The following is a 23437-nucleotide window of genomic DNA, read 5'->3' as shown; positions in this document are numbered from 1 at the left end:
AGAGTATGTAGAATTTGGTTTCCAGATTGTATCTGGAATCTAGAGTATGTAGAATTTGGTTTCCAGATTGTATCTAGAATCTAGAGTATGTAGAATTTGGTTTCCAGATTGTATCTGGAATCTAGAGTATGTAGAATTGGGTTTCCAGATTGTATTTAGAATCTAGAGTATGTAGAATTTGGTTTCCAGATTGTATCTGGAATCTAGAGTATGTAGAATTGGGTTTCCAGATTGTATCTAGAATCTAGAGTATGTAGAATTTGGTTTCCAGTTTGTATCTAGAATCTAGAGTGTGTAGAATTTGGTTTCCAGGTTGTATCTGGAATCTAGAGTATTCAGAATTTGGTTTCCAGTTTGTATCTAGAATCTAGAGTATGTAGAATTTGGTTTCCAGTTTGTATCTAGAATCTAGAGTGTGTAGAATTTGGTTTCCAGGTTGTATCTGGAATCTAGAGTATTCAGAATTTGGTTTCCAGATTGTGTCTAGAATCTAGAGTATGTAGAATTTGGTTTCCAGTTTGTATCTAGAATCTAGAGTATGTAGAATTTGGTTTCCAGTTTGTATCTAGAATCTAGAGTGTGTAGAATTTGGTTTTCAGGTTGTATCTGGAATCTAGAGTATTCAGAATTTGGTTTCCAGATTGTGTCTAGAATCTAGAGTACGTAGAATTCGGTTTCCAGATTGTGTCTGGAAAAGATCAATTGAAATTCTTTCTAGGAATTTTGTTTACCAGTGGACATCCTAATATGTTATGTCCCTTTTGTGTTTAAACTAAAATTATTACATTAAGAGACACAAACTGTATCTTATCATCTGTATTATACTGTTACCCGGACTCTGCATTTTTGTGTGTTTTTATATTGTTGCAAATAATGTAAACCCCAATAAAACGTTTACAGCTCAGCTCATCTTTTACTAACTTAACTGTTCACAGTGACAGAATATGACAAATATTGATTAAAAAGTGACCAATTTGTGCATGACATTGTGAGCAATATCACAGATGCATGATCTTTACCATAAAAAGAGTATTCTAGCAGCATAAAGTGTACAAACATGTTTCAACATCAGCAACAATGCAGATCGCATTCAGACAGTAAAATAACAGATATGATAGTAATGAAAATGTAAACTGTACTGGATCATTGGGGTTGTACTGGATGGCGTATTCGATCTGGCCGTTTGGTCCGTCATCAATATCAGTGGCTCCGTTGTTTCCTGAGAAGCCGGTGAAGATGGTGGTTCCGATGGGAGTAAGCTGTAGAAACAGAAAAGAACAGAAGGCATCTTTATGTCTGCAATACATTACAAACCAAATACTCCAACCAGCTGCAGCAGAAACTACAGCACTTCAACATGGTGGTGATGCCTTCTATAACATATTATCAGTACATACGTGACACTGTGGATAGAGGAATGTTAAATGCCCATACAACTTTAGAAATGGAATATCTGTCAGCCACCTTATTTAACTGATAATTTATGTAGCCTTGCCATGAGCACAATGGTTAGTGTTCAGTCTCACTCACAAGATAACACGGAAAACCTACAGCACTTTATGTTTCCCTCTGCTGACAATTTTTATAGAGATGTGGATTTCATTTTCCAGCAGGACTTGGCACACTGCCCACACTGCCAAAAGTACCAATTTGGTCTTATATAGCATTCTAATTTTCTGAGATGCTGATGTTTGGGTTTTCATTAGCTGTAAGCCATAATTATCAACAATTATCAATAAAAAACACTTAAAATAGATCACGCTGCGTGTGATACATCTATATAATAGATATAAGGAGTTTCACATTTTGAACTTAATTTCTAAAATAAAGTAACTTTTTTTCAATGATATTCTATTTTTTTTAGATGCACTAGTATATAGCACATCTGCTACCAGCTTGTGCAGTAAGATTGCAGCTCAACCGCAGCTGTTGATCCATATGGTGTCTGTATGTGTGTGTGTGTGTGTGTGTGTGTGTGTGTTTATTTTTTTGACTTTTTGTTGCCCCTTCGGATACCTTTTTAAAAAAGTACTGTATCATTTACAAATAAAAGATTACAATATTAGGTATATCTTAGTTAATATGTTTTTATATAATCATATTGTTATATATTGATTTATAAGCATTGCTATAGTGTGCTTCTTGCAACCCTGAAAAAAAAACAACCATGTGATCATAATGTGATATCATTAAGCATAAGTCTGCATTATTTTGAACACTCTTATTTACATTTGTAGGCTCGTGTTGATGCCCTTATTCATCCAAACTCCCACAGGGACACTGCGGGTTGGTCAGCATGCTCACAACACACAATAACACTGGGACTGATTTGCATACTGCAGCCTTCTGTCTTATCTGTACTGCAAAGGCCAACGCTGCGCTAACAATATCACACATGTGTCTGTATGTGTGTGTGTGTGTGTGCATCTGTGTGTGTGTGTGTGCATCTGTGTGTGTGCTTGTGCTTGTTGTTCTTTCTGTGTCGCATAACCTTTGAGGATTCCCTGAAGAAAAACAACTACACACGAGAGTAAGACAGACAGAAAGACAAGAAGGAAGGAAAAACAGAGAGAAAGAAAACAGACAATGCAAAGGGAAGCAGCCGGTAGACAGACAGAGAAAGAGGAAGCAGAGAGAAGGCTGTAGGTGGAGAAATGCTCCCTCAGGCCTTTGGCTGTGTTTGTCAGAAGCACAAATAAAGCCATTTACAAGCTCAGCCGCTCACACAAACACATATACAAGCCCAAATCAGAGAGAGCTGGAACCGGATGGGGGGAAAACAGTGTTTCATACATTTACTGTGTCTTTTATTTTGTTTTTACACAGCATTAACACATGATATTTATTTTTGTTTTGTCTGGTAAACTTCATTTTATTTGTTAACCCTTTAACAGGCCAGGATTTTTGTCCACTGTCTGCCTGACATTACAGCACTAAATCTTGAGGATTTCTATTCAAGCTTTAAATTAAAAACTTCCATGTTTGATAAGAAGCCTTACTGAAAATCATAACTGTAATTGTAATAGAAAATATAGAAAAATAGTCAAGTAAATCTAAAACTGTCAAAATATAATGAATAAAATCTTAATTTTAAAAGCGATATTTTCCTGAATACAAATCAAACAGTTCATGGCCTCCAAAGCTCTAGTTTCTTTATGTTTGTCTAGTTTTTACATCTATTTTCAGACATGCAGAATTTGAATTAATTCCTTTTGCTGATCGGAAGTTATTAAGTGGAGTAGAGAGAGAACAGGCAGCTTCTCCAAGAGTCCTGTAGCAGATTTCAAAGCCCTAAAATTTTCAAAGTGTAAATAACTGTAAATTTTACCGCAGAAAAAAGGGTTAATGTATCACCTACACTTGTCGCCTGTATACCGGACAAGGCATGTTAATAGATTAATATAGAGTACATCCATTTCCTGCATGAACTGAACACCTGATAGGATCACATGGGAAAAGGACTCAGAACTGCTTTGGCAAATCTTTGTTAATCACTGCAATATAAAGTTACGCTCGCAAATGCCATTTAAAACTTTATGAACGTCCCTATTATACTATCTATTAGACTCCATAATCATCATAAGCTCATAACACAAGAATTAAAACATGGCTACAGATTACATGTATGTGGCTGAGTAATACATGATACGGTGGTTGGTGTGGCGCAGTGGATAACACCACTACCTGCTAGTGAGCTTAATACTTCATCATGTAGGAGACTGGGGTTCAATTTCTGGTCTGGGTGACTGAATGCTGCACTACACCAATAAGAGTCCTTGGGTAAGACTACTAACACTTCATTGGCCCAACTTTATAATAGAAGTAACCTTTTATACTTCGGATAAAAGTGTCAGATAAATGCCTTAAATATAAATATAAATACATGAAGAGCTTCGGTTACAGTGCATTTTACCTGCTGATAACGGCACTCATAGATCGGCTTTCAGCCAATCACATTGCAGGGCCGGAACTAACTGTGGTATACAATTAATAATGCTTAAAGAACATAGCTATAAAAAAATGCTAGGCCAAATTTTAAAAAATCATCACCTGGATTTAACTAAGTAAATGATGTGGGGTTGCTGCAGTTGGTGCAGGTCTAGGTTCAGCAACAGTATGTGCTGAAAGAATGAGTTCAGCTGACTACCTGAATATACTGAATATAGACCAGGTTATTCCCTGATGACACAAACATATTTCAAGATGACACTGTCAGGATTCATGGGGCAGGAATTGTGAAAGAGTGATTCAGGGAGCATGAGATCATAATTTTTACACATGGATTGTTCACCACAGAGTCCAGACCTTAACCCCATTGAGAATCTTTGGGATGTGCTGGAGAAGACTTTGAAAGTGAATGCAACACTGGATTTTAATAAATCTTGTGGCATTGCTGAAAGTTATTAAAACAATGTCACAGTGAATGTGTGCCGCAATCAAAGATAAAGACGGTCCAACAAAATATTAGAGTGAGTATGTATACGTTTCTCAAGTTTAGAATGACTATGAATGCATTATAATGTGTTATAAGTATTTTTTCATACAGTCTTATAGGCACAACTTTCATATTAAGTGTTAAAAACAGAACGTTTACGTTAGCCATGACCATAATCAGGGTCTATCATGATTTGGAGTGTGTTAGTATGTTGTCTTTCAGACAGTAGTGCAAAATCATATGCAAACACAGTTTTATACATTAAGATGCATTTGCAGGAATAACAGGACAAAATAACACCTGGACCACCTCACGGATTGGTATCCTTTGTGCTAAAATGTCTCTTAAATCAAGGAATGGCTATATTCCAATCAGGGAAATGCTTTGTCATTACATGATGTTATGTAATAACAAAAGTTTGGGAGAAGGACCACGCCCCAAATCTACGTTCTAACTCCACCCCGTATCAATCAACCGTCCTATAAATACCTCCCCTAACTAACTACCTCTCGTGACGAAAGTTCGCAACCCACCTCCTCCCCAACAACCCCCTTTTTCTACTCTTCCACTTCTTATTAAATAAAAGGGGGGGGGATATAACTGCACGCTTCTTCAAGCACGCAGTTCAGAACTCCAGCCCAAATTTCCCTGAGTTCCCTCCCCTTTTCCCTTCTTCTTTCTCTACTTTAGGCGTGGTCCGCACTTAGCAAATCTTTATTTTGGATTATGCTGTTGGTCTAAAATTTAGGAATGGATGTGTATTAATACATAAACATAACATTTTAATTGCATTGCCCATACTGTTGCATGTATTTCTATTTTAGGGTTGTAAATATATGGACACAAGCCCTTACATTTTAACTAAGCAAAAACAAACAAACAAAAAAAAAACAACAAGATTGCATTTACTGAACAATAGAAACTCACCACTAAAGCCAAAGCAGCAGTTCACTGAACGGTTCACAGACTGTTGGGCTTGCTTGCGACTTACACAACCAGCCAAACGTGTAAACACATTTATTTCTGCTTCAATTATCCCTCAGCTCCTTCAGTTCAACCAGAGCTTCAGAATAAACCCAGGAGCATCCCCGTTCAAGATCAATGAAAGACAAAGCAGACGGAGAGTTCATATTGATCCACGTTCTGTAGTCTGCATTATGGAAATATGTATTTCAACAGTCATATATCACCCTTACATTGTACTTACGAGCTGTGCAGTAACTGTCCAAACTCTAACCCTCAACAGCTTTATGTACAACAGAGTATTCAGTAATGGCTGTGGAGTTAACAAGGATATCAATTAGTCAGTTAATTACAGAATAGAATTGAATCTGTGTATTAGCGCGAATCTATTGATACCAGATTCAATACCAGAATCGTGCTTTTCATTACAGAAGGGTAATCATTTAAAATGTTGCAATATATAGTAACACAACAAGCAATAATTTATTGCCATTTTTTTTTTTTTATAAAATGTTACTAAAACTGTCTAAAAACACAGGTGAAGTGTACAACATTGCTATTTAATGGGTCTCATTTAAACACAACATCAAATAAAACACTGACATTAATCTTTGCATGTAAACTATAGTCACAAATGCCAAATGCAGTTTTTTTAGAAGATACTAAGTAATTTATTTATGTCATGTTAAGACTTAAAAAGTAAATAATAAAACATTTTCAATTTTTAGATATAAAAAAAAAAGCCATTTACTTTACAGCTACATTTCTACATGCAGTTCCTGAAGAAACTGTGAGTGGGATTGTAGTTTTTATTTGTGGTTGGTTGCTATGATGTCTCTACTGGTTGCTAAGCTGTTGCTAGGTGGTTGCTAAGGTGTTGCTACAGTGCTCATAGTGGTTGCTATGTTGTTTCTAAGTGGTTGCCTAGGTATTGTTAGTTGGTTGCTAAGGTGTTGCTATGGTGTTGGTAGGTTGCTATGGTGCTCATGGTGGTTGCTATGCTGTTTCTTAGTGGTTGCTATTTGGTTGCTAAGGTGTTTCTATGCTGTCTGTGGTGGTTGCTATGGTGTTGCTGAATGGTATAATAATTTTCAACCACACGGCTAGTAGCAGCGCTAGCCACAGTTAGCTTGTTTTAGCATGGTAAACACGCAGGCTACAGTCCGACATACTCACCTCAGAACGGCAAAAGAGCTAGCGCTGTGGTTAGCGGCTAATTCACTTACACCCTTATTATTAACCCAAATACCATCAGTGCGCACACTGTAGATCATATAAAACCAATCTACCTGCTTAAACTCAACGAAAGCATCAGTTTTTTACTATAATCACAATGACATTAATGATACATTAATGACACTTTCTTTTCTTTTTTCATTTTTTTTTTTTTTTTTACGTTTCTTTGTGACTCAAACACAAGCTGTGGCTTTCCAGAGGTCCTGGTGTAAGAACACTCCCGGTGTAATGAAATCGCAGATACAGTTAGGCTGCTTCATTTCAGCTTTTGCATTACACACACATACATCCACACACGTACGCACGCACAACATGTTCCAGCAGCACAGCAATTTCATGCTCGGCACCTCCGCTCGGTTATGAGTTTAGAAAAGCTAGAGGTGAACAGCTTCAGACAATTATCAGAACATGTACAGCATGTCTGCACACACAAATACACTCCAGGTGCTCCTCACACCGTGTGCTGCTGAAGCTACACTGCAGTGGGAGGCCATTAGAAAAGTTGGCAGGGAAACACACACACACACACACACAGATGCACAAATCCACAGGCAGAGAAATACATAATGTTCTGAGAAAGCACAGTCGCAGCATTTTTCAGAACTAGCTATATTATTGTACCGGATAAGTAATAAACTATTCTAGTTAGTCGTGCGCTGATGCACGACTATGCTGACGCTCACTATTGGAAGTGACTCTGTGCTGGATTCGCTATTAGATGTTCTGACTGGATGGTTGTGTACAAATGTACAATGTACAAATGAGACACCAGCAGTGGAGCAGGAGGAGTGTGCTGGAGAGGGCTGCTGCTTATTGATTGGTGTTTCTTGTTTGCAAACTTTGCTGTTTGAGCCGTAAACAAATGAAAGGGGATATATTTTGCGTGCTTTTGTATTTCCAATTGAGTCTCGACTGCACCTATAAACACTTGAGGTGCAAAAAACAACAAAAAAGAAATGCATCCATCTGTTTTCTGTGAGTCAGCTGAAAGAGTTTGGTGTCAGGAACCATTTGTTCTATGGCTTCCTTATTCTGATATCCCAATAAATAAACCTCCAGAGAACCACCCTGGTACCACCACTCCAACGTCAACCCAGCTGACAAAACACCAATTCGGTCTGCTGGTTAAAAAAGAAAACTCTGACAGTACATAGCAGCATTAGCCAGCAGACTTCTTCTGAAGGAGGCATCTCTATCTACTGTCCGTGGCAAGTCAGTCAATCGTAAAAGGACTTATAAGATGTAAGAACTTAAAATTAATGATTAAAAACTGTGCTTCTTTCGCATTTAAGCATAAACCAGCTTGTTCATGTTTTACTATCTCTAACATGTGGTAAATGCTAAGCATACACATGATAAGATCTGGTGAGTTCACTGGTGAGAGAATTTCATGACCATGTTTTGTATAGCCCATAGGCCTATTCTAACTTAAAAAAAAAAACTCAGCAGATTTGATTATTTTGATATAATTTAGACAAAACACACTGAATACAAAACTGAAACTAAAATAACTATTTATAAAATAGACACTTATTGTACCATGATCTTTAGACGGAACTATGGAGCTTAAGTTTGTATGCAGATGCTCATTAACCAACACTAAACTCTGAACTCCATCAGTCATGCTGTTTTGTACGATTACATATTTATAGAATATCTACAACTAACCTGCCTCATGGAGGAAGAAGAAGAGTAAAGACTTTTAACTTTTAAAACCACTAACTGGATCCCCTCTCAAGAGTGCATCATTCAGCCTAGTACAGTTAGTATCAGAACGCAGCAGAGTTAACAAACACTATAGGAAAGTTTGTAGTTTTTTAAGTGCTATAGTGCTATTGAGAAGCAGCACTTTTTTCAGCTGGTTTTCCTCTTTGAGCCTCATAGATTTAAAATTTATTGTCATGTACACAGTAAGAAACAAATTTCCTCGTACGATGGTACAATGAGTGTCAATTGTGTAAATACTTATTTTATATATTATATCAAAATAATCAAATCTGCTGACTTTTTACACAAGTGCAGCTCTGTACAACAGTTCACTTTACAACAGTACATTTTATGTTAAGAGACAATACAGAATGTTACAGAAGACCTGCATGATGATGCATTACAAAGCTTGCCTGGAAAGATTAACCTAGATTAACCAATGTGGTGTTTCCCCTAGATATGTACTAGCAATCAGCAGATCATACTGAAAGATGATTGGTCATTAACTGCTTTTAAAACATCCCAAAACGTTGTTGATGTATTTCTGCACTCTTGAGTTTGTGTTTGTATGTGCGACTGTGTCCCGCATACTAATGAGAGAGAAACTGAGGAGACAGTTTTCAATCTGATGGACTAAAGCAGTGTGCGAGCTGACTGTGTAATTACTTCAACGTCAATCTCTTTCTCTCTCTTCCCTCCCTCTCTCTTTCTCTCTCTCTTCCCTCTCTCTCTCTCTCTCTCTCTCTCTGTCTCTTTCATGAAAAATGTGTACCAGCATTACGTCAATCTCTATCTCTAATCAAGATAAGGGGAATATCCGTGTGAGGGAGGGCAGAGCTACATCCAGCACCCTGAGAGCGTGCTCAGAACAGGCCGAGCCGGCCAATCACAGCTCTGATGAGCGGCACTCGGCCCATCCAGACAGAAGCCAAGCCTGAGAATGAAACTCTCGCAGCCTGACACACTGCCGCATTAGTCACGCAGACGCAATGTGTCATCAGCATATGTGATATTAAATCGTCATTTATTATTTCTTGTGTGCCACTGATTGAATTTGGGCGAGAGATGGAATTGAAGAAAGAGAGAGAGAGAGAGAGAGGGAGAGGAAGAGATAATGCAGATACAGAGATAAAAGATGTGGCGTGTGGAAGACGTGGAGGGGACGCTCAGCATGAACCCGGCCTTAATGGTGGGCTATCAGGCAAAAGCATCATACTTTGATACATGATAATGAAAGGTAATACATATCCTGATGTTTATATTTATGGAGCAGATGCAATATGCTAGAATCAGTGCCTAATTTTACTGGATTTCCTGCATTAATAAATTTGATCAAGCTGGCCAATGATGCTTAATGTAACCCTTGACCTTGACCATCCCAAATTATTATTATTTTTTTATTTCTGATGATACTCACAAAACAATAGCCCTTTCTTTATTTTTTAGTCTTCTGATTTTTAGGGAGACTCTTTATGCATCTTCAGCTACAATTACAATGGCAAAATTTTACTGCAGAAATGAATAGTGAATATTGCAGTATAAGGGTAGGCGATATGGCCCTAAAACAATATCATGATATTTCATGGTATTTTCACGATATCGATACTCTTGGCGATATGATATATACATATATATATATATATATATATATATATATATATATATATATATATATATATATTTTACAACCCCATGCATTTTACACGCCCTATGCATGACTAATGCCTTTTATCATTGAAATCGTACATTTGATGATGATATATTTACAGTACAATCAGAAAAGAATATAAGAACATAAAATATTTCACGTTATATTACCCACCCTTAAGCTGCGATGCACTATATATGTAACAACAGGTCAGTAAAACACCAGTAGCTCATAGGGCTGTAAACAACCATCAGTGCATCCAAACAAACCTTACCATATATATATATATATATATATATATATATATATATATATATATATATTTTTTTTTGAGATTGTGTGATGCACTGAACTGCATATATGTTATAAGCATGCACACACACACACACACACACACACACACATAAATGGCTATATCTCACTGCTGTAAATATAAGTGATTAATTATTTAAAATAATGAATATTTAATTTGCAATATTTGATTGCGCACTATAGTGGTGACCTTTGATATTCCAAGATGTACTGAATAATTCTCAGAGGAGTGGTGGTGAGATCTGATCTTTAAAGCCAGGCTGGTAGAGTACAGCCTACATCACAGCATCGAGGCTCTGGGTGGGCTCTCACCTCGTTGACTGCAACGTAGTAACGCGGCTGCTGGAACTGCGGAGAGTTGTCATTGCGATCGCGCACCACAATACGAACTTCATGCAGGATCACCGTCCCCACCAGCTCATTAGTACACTGAACCTGAACCACGATAGTAGTGATTTGGTTGGGGGGCTGTAAAAAAAAAAAGAGAGAGAGAGAGAGAGAGAGAGAGAGAGAGAGAGAGAGAGTATTAAATTTAGATCTTCAGAAGGACAAGCTTATATCCACATATAAAGAAGAGGGATGACTGGAGGACTGTTGGAGCTGGATTAGTTTTACAGACGAGCTTCTGTAATGTAATTTGGGAGGGATTTGACTTGCCGATTAGTACAGGATAAAGCATCTGTGTAATTTCCACAAATTACCACAGATAACCCAGAGCGAAAGGTCATCGGACAGATGTAAACGTAACACGACACGCAGCACACTATAAATACAGTGACATGTGTTAACTGGTGCTCTTACTCACTATCTGTGCTGTAATGTAATTTATTTAGTAATAGCGTGCTGTCTTTAGGCAGTTAAAGCAGCCGGTCAGCGTTCTCTCTACACACATTAGCAGGCTGATCTTACTGTAACTTGCTAGAATAAATTTGTGATTTAATAGGGCTATGTGTTACAATGACAGTTTTTTTGATTCAATATATCAGAGATATATCAGAGCTCTGTAAAAAATTAAACCACTTCAGTTTCTGAATCAGTTTCTCTGATTTTGCTATTTATAGTTATATGTTTAAGTAAAATGAACACTGTTGTTTTAATCTATAAACTACAGACAACATTTCTCCCAAATTTCAAATAAAAACATTGTCATTAAGAGCATTTATTTGCAGAAAATGAGAAATGGTTGAAATAATGAAAAAAAAAAGATGCAGAGCTTTCAGACCTCAAATAATGCAAAGACAAAACAAGTTCATATTTATAAAGTTTTAAAAGTTCAGAAATCAATATTTGGTAGAATAACCCTGGTTTTTAAACACAGTTTTCATGCATCTCGTCATGTTCTCTTCCACCAGTCTTACACAGTGCTTTTGGATAACTTTATGCCACTCCTGGCGCAAACAGTCAAGCAGTTCAGCTTGGTTTGATGGCTTGTGATCATCCATCTTTCTCTTGATTATATTCCAGGTTTTCAAGTTGATACTGTAAGTAAGGCAATAAATAGCGGTAGCTGTTTAAATCACATTCTAGAAAAACTCATCATATTTAAAAAATATATGTAAAAAACAAATTAATATTTAATCCAATCAGATCAGTGTGATCTAATGGCAGAGTGCAGCACTGCTGTTAAAATAACCCACTGTCTGACAACAACCTTTACATATAAAACTAAAAGTAAGCTTTTAAATAGAAAATATGTTTTGAAAATCAATACAATATTGCAAAACAAAATATTGCGATATTTCGAAATATTGATATTATATATTAATATTTTCCTATACCCGCATTATTTAAGCAAGAAAAGATTGATTGGAATGTGCAGTACTTCACAGTACGTTATATACAGTAAATATATTCATGAACACATTCTATGTCCAAATATTTGTGGACACTAGGAATGCAACCAAAAATATTTGTCTGTACTTGTAAAATTGCACTTTCTGCATTGAGCAAAATAAGATTAATTACTTGGGTTGCCAGTTTAAGAAGCTTGGAGAAAAAGGAGCATTTTCCACTTATGGTCTGTCACAGTGCTGCTGTGATTACCATCAGTTAGTTACATTTATAACCTGCTGCTTATTAATGGTCTAGTGTTACAGTTAGAAAATCTAGTGTCCAGATTTTGTGAGGCGTCACTACTAGTAGCCTAGCCTATATTGCACTTTGGCTTTGGCACCCCCGGCATGAGACGCTGTGGTGGGAGAGCATGCATTGGTTTGCGGAGATTTTCTGCTGCTTTACTTTTAATTATTGTGATCAAAGGAATGAAAATACAATCAATTCCATTCATACATAAAGAAAATAAATATACTGTGAGGCATAATACAATGACACAATGTGGAATGGTGTTTCTGGTAGAGAAGAAACTTATGGAGGACCATTTTTATACTGTCTACAGCTGTTTAACCTACTGCCTTTTCATCTTTTTTTTGAAGTGAATACATTATGACAACCTCCTCCACCATCGCTATGATGAATTTGACCCTGAATTGCCCTCTGAACAGTGGATATATTTCTTCACATCCATGCCAACTATTGCCAACATATACCAAGCATGTGGGCAGAGACTGTTACGTTGTGTGAAAGGAAAATATTCATGTTTGTACATAAACAGAGTATAAATGAGTCTTTATTGCTGGAGCATGCTGTTTTTATGTGGGGGTGGGGAACTGAAGCACTGCTGGCCACGTGCAAGGTATCAGTGTTACCTAACCACACAATACCAACAGTTTATAAATCCAATAAAAAGATGCTAGACTGTAGATCTCTCTCTCTCTTTCTCTCTCTCTCTCTGTCTGTCTCGCTTTCCTAAATAAATCAAAGTGTATGGATTTGAGTGCTCAGCACAAAATAAACACGGCAGCCCGCTGAACAGAGTGTGACTCCTGTACAGCTTTTATAAGAAGACAGATGGGTTGAGTTGTGATTTTGATCCAGTAAGGCCATTACTGCTCTGATATCTCCCTTGTTGAGCCACTTAGTGACCGACTCTCAGCCGGACGGTAAGTCTTCACTCATAGAGCACCACCACTCTGACACAGCAGGGAGCTGGCCCTATGATCAAAGTGAATGGGGTGTACAAACACACAAAAACACACACAGTACAAAATACACAAAGGCTTTGTTCAGGCTGAGAGACACTTACTTTGGTTTAGCAAAAAAAAAAAAAGAAAAAAAAGAAAAAACAGAATTCCGATACACAGCTGCCAATAACAAGAGCTCTTCCCATTTTTCTTTTTCAACTTATGTAATATTATGACTTTTTAATATTAACCCTACAATTGTCAGTGTTAGGATGATGGTAATATCATAATATAAAATACAGCAAATATTATATTATGTCGCATTAGAACAGCACAAAATAATTACACTGAATTTTTAATGCATTCCAAAGCTATTTATTATTTACAATTGATTATACCTAGGCTGCTAATACTCCAACAGAACAAAAACATTTTCTACTTAAGACAGTAATCAGTCATCAAATATAATAAAAAGTGAGTTACTTATGTGTTATCTCATTATTTTATGGGTTTCTGCTAGCATTTTTTTGTTTTAGTCCCATCTCAGTTAAATATAATATTTTGTTTGGGTTTTATTTAGCATTTCAACCATCTTTGTGTTTTAAAGAAGAATTATGTGAGAATTTGTTATGCAGTTCCCACAAGTGTTGAGAGTAGCAATGACAGAAATACATCTCAATATTACAGGTCAGTGGATATACAATAAATATTTTAAGCTGCTATTATATGGTAGAAATGCTACAATATGTTGTTTAAAACAAATACTATTGAAATATCTATTTCTTTTACCGATATTAAGAAAAAAATATTAAATGATCTGAAATTAATCTACGATAAACTATCATCAAATGACAAAATCAGCATTTTTTCATTAAATTTAACCAGTTATTGAACAGTAACACTGTGTTCATGCTGCAAGTACATCTGAAAACACCCTACACATACAAAAAAACACAAAATAAAACATTTCACGGTCTCGCTCCTTTTTATTTAGCAGTACTCATTCAGGCCTAACCATGTGCTTAGGTCATTTTATAGTGATCTGCTCACATATAACTATCCAGCCTATCCATCATAAATATCCTTTATCCTTCAGAGCTAGAAATGGAAATCTTTCCTCTTTCAATGCTCCAGTAAGAATACATTTTTAAGCAACTTCGATCATCTGCTCTTTATTTATACTGTTTTTATTTTACCTTTGCCTTGCTCTGTTGCATTTTTCTTATGTTTCTGGCTGTGTCCCAAATGCTTTCTAAACACTAAAACTATAATGTATATACTATATTATACTATACACTATTAATAGCGTGAGATTGGCAGGTTAGTACACGAAATATTCATGTACTAACTTTTATTTTTTTATTTTTTTTACAGGCAGTGGTTTCTACCTTACTGTTTTTTGCATTGCATTGTGGTATGATAGTACACCAATCGGTTCTGAGTATCTAACTTGGACATTTGTGTATATTCAGCCCTCACGTTTTATAATAGTTTGGTGTGAATTGAGAATGGTGTTACTCAGAAGTGAAAGGTGGAACTTTGTTGGCAGAAGCTTGTGAGCCCTATCTTCTGTTTAACCACATAGAAACCAGACTGAATAGCATGGCAACCACCAAGCAACTATGGTGGTTAGGAGGTCAGAGGCGGGGAAAGAGGCAGGGGCAGGGTTCCAATCTCTAACATGTACCACTGGGCCATTCCTAGGTGGTCTCTGGGTGGTAGTTAAAAATTGCCCAGAGAACTCAGTCGGACTCAGAGAAGAGACTGTGAGGTGAGCACCACAGCCAAAAGCCTTATGGAACTTTATGTGCGCTTTATGTGTATTCTGCAATTAGACCATTGGATGGCTAATTCATATTTATTTACAGTGCCATGAAAAAGTATTTTCCCCCCTTACAGATTTGTTACAGATTGTTTCTGCGTTTTTGTCATACTTACATTTTTTAGATTATCCAACAAGACAAAGATAACCCGAGTAAAAAGCTATAAAAAGCTGTTAAAAACTAAAAGATAATTTCTTTTTTTTTGCGTTAGGGTCTGGACAGCTTGCTGTAATTGATGGAAATTTATTCTACTCTCTACTAGGAAATCCTGAAGGAGAATGTCTGTCTATCAGTTAATGAACTTAAGCTCAGGTATACTTAAGTTCTGCAACAGGATAATGATCTGAAGCACACCAGTAAATCCACCTCTGAATGGGTTAAAAAAATTCAATGAAGATGTTGGAGGGATTCTGTAAAGAAGAGTGGAGCCAAAATTCCTCCACAGAGATTCACAAAGACTCATTGCCAGTTATTACAAACACTTGAATGCAGTTGTTGCTGCCAAGGGTGGCACAATCAAGTTATTAGGTTTAGGAGGGAAATACATTTTCACACAGGGCAACATTGGTTTGGTTAGATTTATCCCCTCAATATATACAATTATCATAAAAAAATGAGGTTATATTTATCTGATACTGAAATGTCGTAATATGTTAATGTGAAAAAAAATGTAAGTATGACGAAAAAAAAAGCAAAAACAAAAGAAATCAAAAGAAACCATCAAATAGTACCCAACTGGAAAACAATAGCAACTGCTAAGCAACATCATAGCAACTGCTCAAGTATGCAATGGGATTAATTAAATACAGGGGTTGGAGAATAAAACTGAAACACCTGGTTTTAGACCACAATAATTTATTTTCCCAACAGACAGTTCTGGTGAAAACAGGAGAGTTGAGGTGCACATTGATTTGGGCAGCTTCCTCTTGCATCCACAGTTAATCCTGTTGGATGTGGTCCGTCATTTTTGGTGGTATGCTGACATTAAGGCAGAAAGATTGTCTTGTAAACTACAGGCATTTTTTTTGGTCAGTTGATGAAATTGTTTACTTGGAGAATTTTCTACCATTATCTGTCTAATATATCAGATTAAACTGAGCCTTATCAGAATTTAGTTTAAATAAAAGAAGTATACTTGATAGCTGGGTCTCCTCACAAGCGAACCGCTCCAGAGTTTGTTTAGGACCGGACAGAGACCACCTTGTCTAGCTGGTCTCAGTTCAGTTGTTTTGATCCGCACCCGTTTTCATACCTGCTCAAACGAGCCACACTAAGCGTACAAAAGAACCACTGGCCGCATTAACCTGAACCAAATAGTGCTGGTGTTTAAACACCCTAAGAAAAATTGCTTTTTAAATAAAACATTATTATTGTAGCTGTTGTTGTTTTGCATTTATTTTGCACTTCTCCTTGTCAAGGTTGCAGTGCAAGGCAAGAACACCCCCTGGACAGGGCACCAGACCATCACAGGGTTTTTTAATTATTAATATTTCTATTATAGGCAAATAAATAAATGAATAAACAATTGTCTAAGCTTGTCTAGGCATACAAAAAAGTTTGTCCACTCACGTCTCGGTCTAGTACTCGTCCAGTGCTGTTGAGGTAGAGTCTCTGGAGGGCAGGGTCCAGTATGACCCAGTAGTCATAGTTCTCCAGTAGAGTCAGAGAAATGGTCCGGCCAGGGTCCTGTGCACGGCCGGTAATCTGCATATTCTCCACCAGAACAGTGCCTGAGGGAGAGAGAGAGAGAGAGAGAAAGACAGTCAGCTCGATTTGTATAAATATGGTCATTACACATACAAACATATAGTTCACCTCAGGTTCACTGACCTCAGTGTCAGTATCAGAGTGAATGCAGTAATCTCACTACGCTCTGAATAACAGATCTTCCACACTGTAATTTAGCAGCAGAGTCAGCCAGTGTGTGGGTTCATTAGCTGATCTGCAACTCTCATAAATATCTCCCCATCAGTGTGAGACGTCCAGCTTGTAAGAATGTTGAGGTCATAAATTCTCAGCATGATACAACATTATACAGCCTCCTGTCCCTCCTGAGGTAATTGCGCTGGACTTCTTGCCTTAGTAGGGAACAAATAACAGTGTCCTTCTCCTAGCCTCCACACTCAGTAACGAGATAAGCTGTCCTCCCACAGCCTCACGCTCATGTAACAATACCATCTTTCTCCTCACACTACAGCAATCAGCAGCTTCTGTCGCCCCTTTCACACTCAACACAAACATCAGGACTAATACTTCAACTGCAGGACAATATGCAGCTCCTCTCCTCTTCTATAGCTTGCATAACAACGTCCTCACACTTTCACAACTCCTGCTGCTGTTAGGAAATTCTTCTCATACATACAAACAGAGCTGAGATATTGCACTTCAAGCTCTATGCATCTACAGTCATTGTTCCGCACACTGGCTCACTGACTCCAGACTATTCTGGGAAAGTCTCAGTTTCACTGTAAATCCACAGTTAATGTCAGAGTCAGTACATTACCCTGGTGTTTTTTTTATATTAAAAACACCAGGGTAATTTTGACTTGGCATCCAGCAATGACACAAGTACCCTTCTGAAAAATCCAGTGCAAGATCAGTTTTAGCTGGTTGCTGGGTTTAAAAAGTCAAAGATAGTCTTTGATAGTCAAGATGGTTGGAAAGCTGGACAGTTCTTAACCTGTAGAGTTGGGTGTTTTTGGTTTGATTTTGTTTCTGCTGGTTGATAAGCTATTTCTGGATTCCAAGATTAAATCCTGAGGCTGATTCCAAGATGGAATTCCAAGCTGGACTTTCAGTTGGATTTTGAGTCTCTGTTGCAAAATTCCAAGATGGAATTCAAAGGGCAGACTCAATGTCGTACGCAGGGATGGATTTCATAACAGACCCACTTGGAGGTGCCCAAAATGACTTTTGGAGACCCTTGGAAAAGGCCAAAGGAACACTTGGAGATGCCCAATAGGACACTTGCAGACCCTTGAAGATGCCCAAAAAGATCCTTGCAGATGCCCAAAAGGACACTTGCAGACCCTTGGAGATGGCCAAAGAAACACTTGGAGATGCCCAAAAGGACCCATGGAGATGCCCAAAAGGACACTTGGAGATGTCCAAAAGGAACACTTGGAGATACCCAAAAGGACCCATGGAGATGCCCAAAAGGACCCTTGGAGATGGCCAAAGGAACACTTGGAGATGCCCAAAGGGACCCTTGGAGATGCCCAAAAGGACCCCTGGAGATGCCCAAAAGGACACTTGGGGATGTCCAAAAGGACACTTGGAGATGTCCAAAAGGACACTTGGAGATGCCCAAAAGGACACTTGGAGACCCTTAAAAAAAGAGCCCAAAAGGACACTTGGAGATGCCCAAAAGGACACTTAAAGATGCCCAAAGGGACACTTGGAGATGCCCAAAAGGACCCTTGGAGATGCCCAAAAGGACCCTTGGAGATGCCCAAAAGGACCCTTGGAGATACCCAAAAGGACCCTTGGAGATCCTTGAAGATACCCAAAATGACACTTTGAGATGCCCAAAGGGACAATTGGAGATGCCCAAAAGGACACTTGGAGATGCCCAAAGGAACCCTTGGAGAAGCCCAAAAGGACAGTTGGAGACCCTTGGAGATGGCCAAAAGGACACTTGGAGATGCCCAGGACACTTAGAGACCCGTGGAGATGGCCAAAAGGACACTTGGAGATGCCCAGAAGGACACTTAGAGACCCATGGAGATGCCCAAAAATACCCCTGGAGATGCCCAAAAGGACACTTGGAGACCCTTGGAGATACCCAAAAGAAAACTTGGAGATGCCCGAAAGGACACTGTGCTGGTCAACCAGCAAAACCATCAAACTTTAAAGAAGAAATACCCTATGGAAGGCCAGAGTGCCGTTACAGCACTGTAATAGGAGCATCTATAAGGCAAACAAAAGTACCTTTTTTGAAGTAGGGGTATAAATAATACATTTCACAGATATATAATATAATTCACTTTATTTACACCAACAACATATGTCACAAGATTCATCACAAATAAATCCCCTGATGTACGCAATGTATCTTTGCAAGCTTGGGTGTAAAGCCAGTCTTTATACATTGGCATATAGAGGTCATACCAGAACACCTTTAATACGCTCAGGTTTAGCCATAATGCTGTCTGGCAGACTGTCATTACTCATCAGACAGTTAAATTATAAGTCATTCTGATATGCTTTGAGGATTGGGAACTCCCTGCCCTTAATCCATTATCGGATTAAGCCTTGCAGGAAATTTGGGGGTCTGGGTCTCTATGGTGGGGGACAATGAATGTGCTCTGACCAATAAAACACCAAAACAGCTGAACAAAAAATCAAATGAAGCACAGGATGAAGCAAAATCACAGTGTAGGGGAAGCTTATGAAAACAGAGCTGCTTAGATTATCTGCTGATAAAACTATAACATTAAATTCCTGAAACTTAGACATTTTCATTTCCCACAAAATATAAAATATAATTGTTTCTTTTAGAATGTTTCCCTATCCCTTCACAGAACGCTGGCAGGAAGAGCCGATAAATGCCAGGTTTTGTTCAAGCAATAAAACACAAGAGATAAAGAGGACAAGAAAATATGATCTGTTTGGTTATAAACACTCTGCAAGTTAAAATAGTTCCATTGCTGTTCTGTTTGTAGCTGCACTGTTTGGCTTGTAAGCGCTGCATCATTGCTAGGTTACTTGTATACATGGAGAGCGCTGAGAAATAAAGTGCATTACCGGCTGATAACGACACTCATAGGTCGCCTCTCAGCCAATCACATTGCAGGGTCGGAACTAACTGTGGTATAAAATATATTTTTTTACATTCTACTTCGATAAATCAAATAAAATTAAAGAATGGTAGGATTTCAGCTCTTGCTTATGAATATTTATACATGCAAACATATCACCTCTGATTGGCTGACAGAACTGCGAGGCAGCGAGACGGACAACAGTTAAAAACGTTTTAAAATTTTTACATTTTTACACAAACAATAGTCTTTGCAATGTCATATGTTACTTTACAACATGTAAAGTGTAATAGCCTGCTAAGTGCAATTCAGACACTGACCTAGTTTTAGAGTCTCTGTAAAACGCAAAATCCACCGGAGATCCTATTTAAATCTATGCAAAAACACAGAGGTGGGTAATCCAGGTCCAGAAAGTAAAAATCCACCTAGAGGTTTTGTTTCAACTGCCTGGGCTCAGCTGAACATGCATTTTCAACTTAGAGAGACCTGTTTTATTTTACAAAGAACAGGAAAAAGTGGATTTTATATGTGTAAAATAGAAAAAGGTGATTTAGTGACATAAGAAATTGCACATCACACTATGACAGCCAGCAATCTGGTTGTGGAATATGTGACAACTAATGATTCCTCTTGATTCTGATCATGATGCCTTCATACACGGACGGATTCGACACTGTGCATCATGATATTCTTAGATAAATTATTAGAAAGTCGTATTGTCTATTTTATCCTTGTTTTATCTGCTGTTTCCGAGGTTACAGAGTTGACTCCTGAGCAAACAGAAAAGCACCAGTGCAGTCAGGCAGCCGGTGTAAGTGTTTCCTCTTACTGAGAGCGTGAGTGAGAGCTGTATGCATTCACTGCTGCGCTGCTCCGTGTGACTGACTAACACCATTAACCAGGTTCAGAACCTCAGACAGCTCAATGAAGAACAAACCAATACAGGCCACAGAGGAGCTTTCAGAGCCAATACCTGCATCAGTCCACAGCTCGTCTGCTCTCACACTCACATTAATTGCGTTTGATCTCAGAGAAGCGGCGTCTGAGAACCTGACCACTACAAAACAGAGCAGCGTGAACTCTGACCCCCATCTGCTGCCAAACGCTATTAAACACAGCAGCTACTGCAGCACGCAAACATCACACACACACACACACACACGCCTGCACACATGCATGAAAGCTCTCACACACGCACACACACACACACACTCACACACGCAGTATCAGTTCAAAGAAAACTTTTCACACTAATAACTAGGTGTGAACACTGAATCAATTTTACACACACTCACACACTCACACACACACACACGTTTTAAGTCATCGATCACAGCCTTTCACCATCTGTCTGGGCAATGAAAATCTCTCCTACTGCAAAGTCAAGGCAACCTCTCTCTCTTTTCCCTCCTTTTCTCTCTGTCTTTTTCTCCCTCCATCTCACTGTTTTTCTAAACCTTTCTTTCCTCTATCTCTCTCGCTCACTCTATCTCTCATCTTTCCTCTCGGTATATTTTCCTTTGTTTGTTCTCTCGTTTTTTTCTTTCTGACTCTATTTTTCTCTCATTTTTTTGTTTCTCATTTTTTCTCTCAATATTTCTCTCTATTGTTCCTTTTTTTCTCACGCGTTCTCTCATTTTTTCTCTCCTCTTTCTCACTCTCATTTTTTCTCTCTCACCTTTCTTTCTTTCATCTTTTCTCTCACTCCTCCTTTCTTTTTTTTCTCCAACCCTCTGTATTCTTTTTTTCCCTTCTCTCTCACCATTTCCCTCTTCTCTCACTCCTACCCCCTCTCTCTTTTCATCTCTCTCTTTCCTTCTCTTTTTTTCCCATATTTCTCTTTTTGTCTTTCTCTCCCCTCTCTCTATTCCCCTGTAATACTCCTTCTTACTTCTTCCCTTATTCTCTTCTATGTCCAGTTCTGTCTTTCTTTCTATCGCTCTCACTCTATCTTTCTATGCTTTTCTACCCCTCTCTCTACCCTGTATTCCTCTCTCTTTTTTTCCTTACTCCTATCTCTCTTCAGGTATACCTGAGTATCTATTTCTCCCCTCCCTTTCTCTCCCTCTGTCTCTGTATCTCTGTATATATTTCCCCCTTCTCTCTCTCTCTCTCTCTCTCTCTCTCTCACTCTGCATTCTCTATCACTCCCACTCATCTCTCTATTTACCCCCTCCTCATCCCTCTCGTTTACACTTTCTTTGTCTGTCTTTCTCCCTTTCCCTCTCTAACTGTTTTAATAAAGAAGGAACAGAAATTAGACAAACCATAGACAGACAGACAGACAGATAGATAGATTGATAACTGGTTCTCTCTCTCTCTCCACATTCATAATTGTATCTCCTTAATCCGTAGCAGTGTCACATGATCACAATAATATAAGTACAGGATTCAGTCTGAGCTCAGATCAGTCTGGATACAGATATTTAGCATTCCACACCAGCTTTACCACTAAAGCTCTCAATTAAACAGCAGCATTCCCTTAACCTTTACAGTGCTTTAAGACAAATCTCAGCTCACACACCCACTTAAACACACACACACACACACACACACACACATACGCTCAAAATTTTAGGAGCTAAATGGCTCAAGAGCGAATAATCTGATTTTGAGACTTAAAACTCTTGTGGAGAAGTCACAGTCCCACCTCCTCGGCGGGCTTCTGAATAACTGGGGGGGATTTTGTGCTTATATTTCACAGTCAAGCACTGCCACTCTGTCCTTTAGCTAAAGCTGTGAATAATGGCTTTGAGTGTGTGTGTGTGTGTGTGTGTGTGTATATATATATATATACGTAGTTAATTTACGAATAAAACAATCTAACGGTCAGGAAACTGTGGATAGGTGGACATGCTCAGGAATAAATTACAGTTGTGAAATGCGTTGGGCCCTCTTTTACTGACTCATATGAAAAAAAAAAAAATGAAGATATGTAAAACAGTTCACATTCTCATTCTCTCGCTCCAGTTTGCCCAAAAGGCAATTTCCACGGTCGGGCATTGCAGTGTGTGCGGGTAGCAGCTGACCAGATTTGCTTGCGCTCTCGCTGATGGATCCTTCTCAAATCATTGTGTGCTTTATGTCATCCTGCATTGTACTCAGATGATTACATCATTATGGTGACACTGCAGCTGAGACTGGCTATAGAGTTTAAGCATAATATTACTGGTATAGTTTGACAGATAGAGTTCACATTACGGTTCCGGTATGAGTTTGGTAAAGCTGGAACAAGGCAACAAAAAAATAACATTTCATTCATTGTGAACAGACAGTAATAATATTTACAGTTTCCTCCACCTAGTGTGGTAGAAATGCACCTAATGCACTCCTAGACTGAATGAGAATGTGATTTCTGACAGAATTTCTAGACAGACGGCAAACCATTGCAATTGGAAGCACCCACTGCACTGTCCACTGTGGGTGGTAATGCCTTCTATGGTGTGTTATCACTACACAAGTAACACTACGGTCACATAACATTGGATACAAAACATCCCATCCACATTGCACCCACAATCAGTGGGTACCTC

General features: G+C 38.3%; 1 protein-coding gene across 3 annotated transcripts in view; it reads right to left on the bottom strand.

The window, feature by feature from the left end:
• The window catches only part of pcdh15a (protocadherin-related 15a), a 512848-nt gene that overhangs the window by 232548 nt on the left and 256863 nt on the right, over positions 1-23437 (bottom strand). For all 3 annotated transcript variants that reach the window (XM_049481098.1, XM_049481100.1, XM_049481099.1), the window contains 3 exons: positions 16714-16874; positions 10614-10769; positions 1140-1259 (listed from right to left, as the gene is read on the bottom strand). In XM_049481098.1, the coding sequence (XP_049337055.1) occupies positions 1140-1259; positions 10614-10769; positions 16714-16874 (437 nt within the window). The remainder of the gene's footprint in view (positions 1-1139; positions 1260-10613; positions 10770-16713; positions 16875-23437) is intronic.

Source organism: Astyanax mexicanus, chromosome 7 (assembly GCF_023375975.1).
Source record: "Astyanax mexicanus isolate ESR-SI-001 chromosome 7, AstMex3_surface, whole genome shotgun sequence".
NCBI classification, from domain to species: domain Eukaryota; kingdom Metazoa; phylum Chordata; class Actinopteri; order Characiformes; family Acestrorhamphidae; genus Astyanax; species Astyanax mexicanus.
The sequence above is the reverse complement of the archived record's forward strand: the minus strand, read 5'-3'. Positions and strand labels throughout refer to the sequence as shown.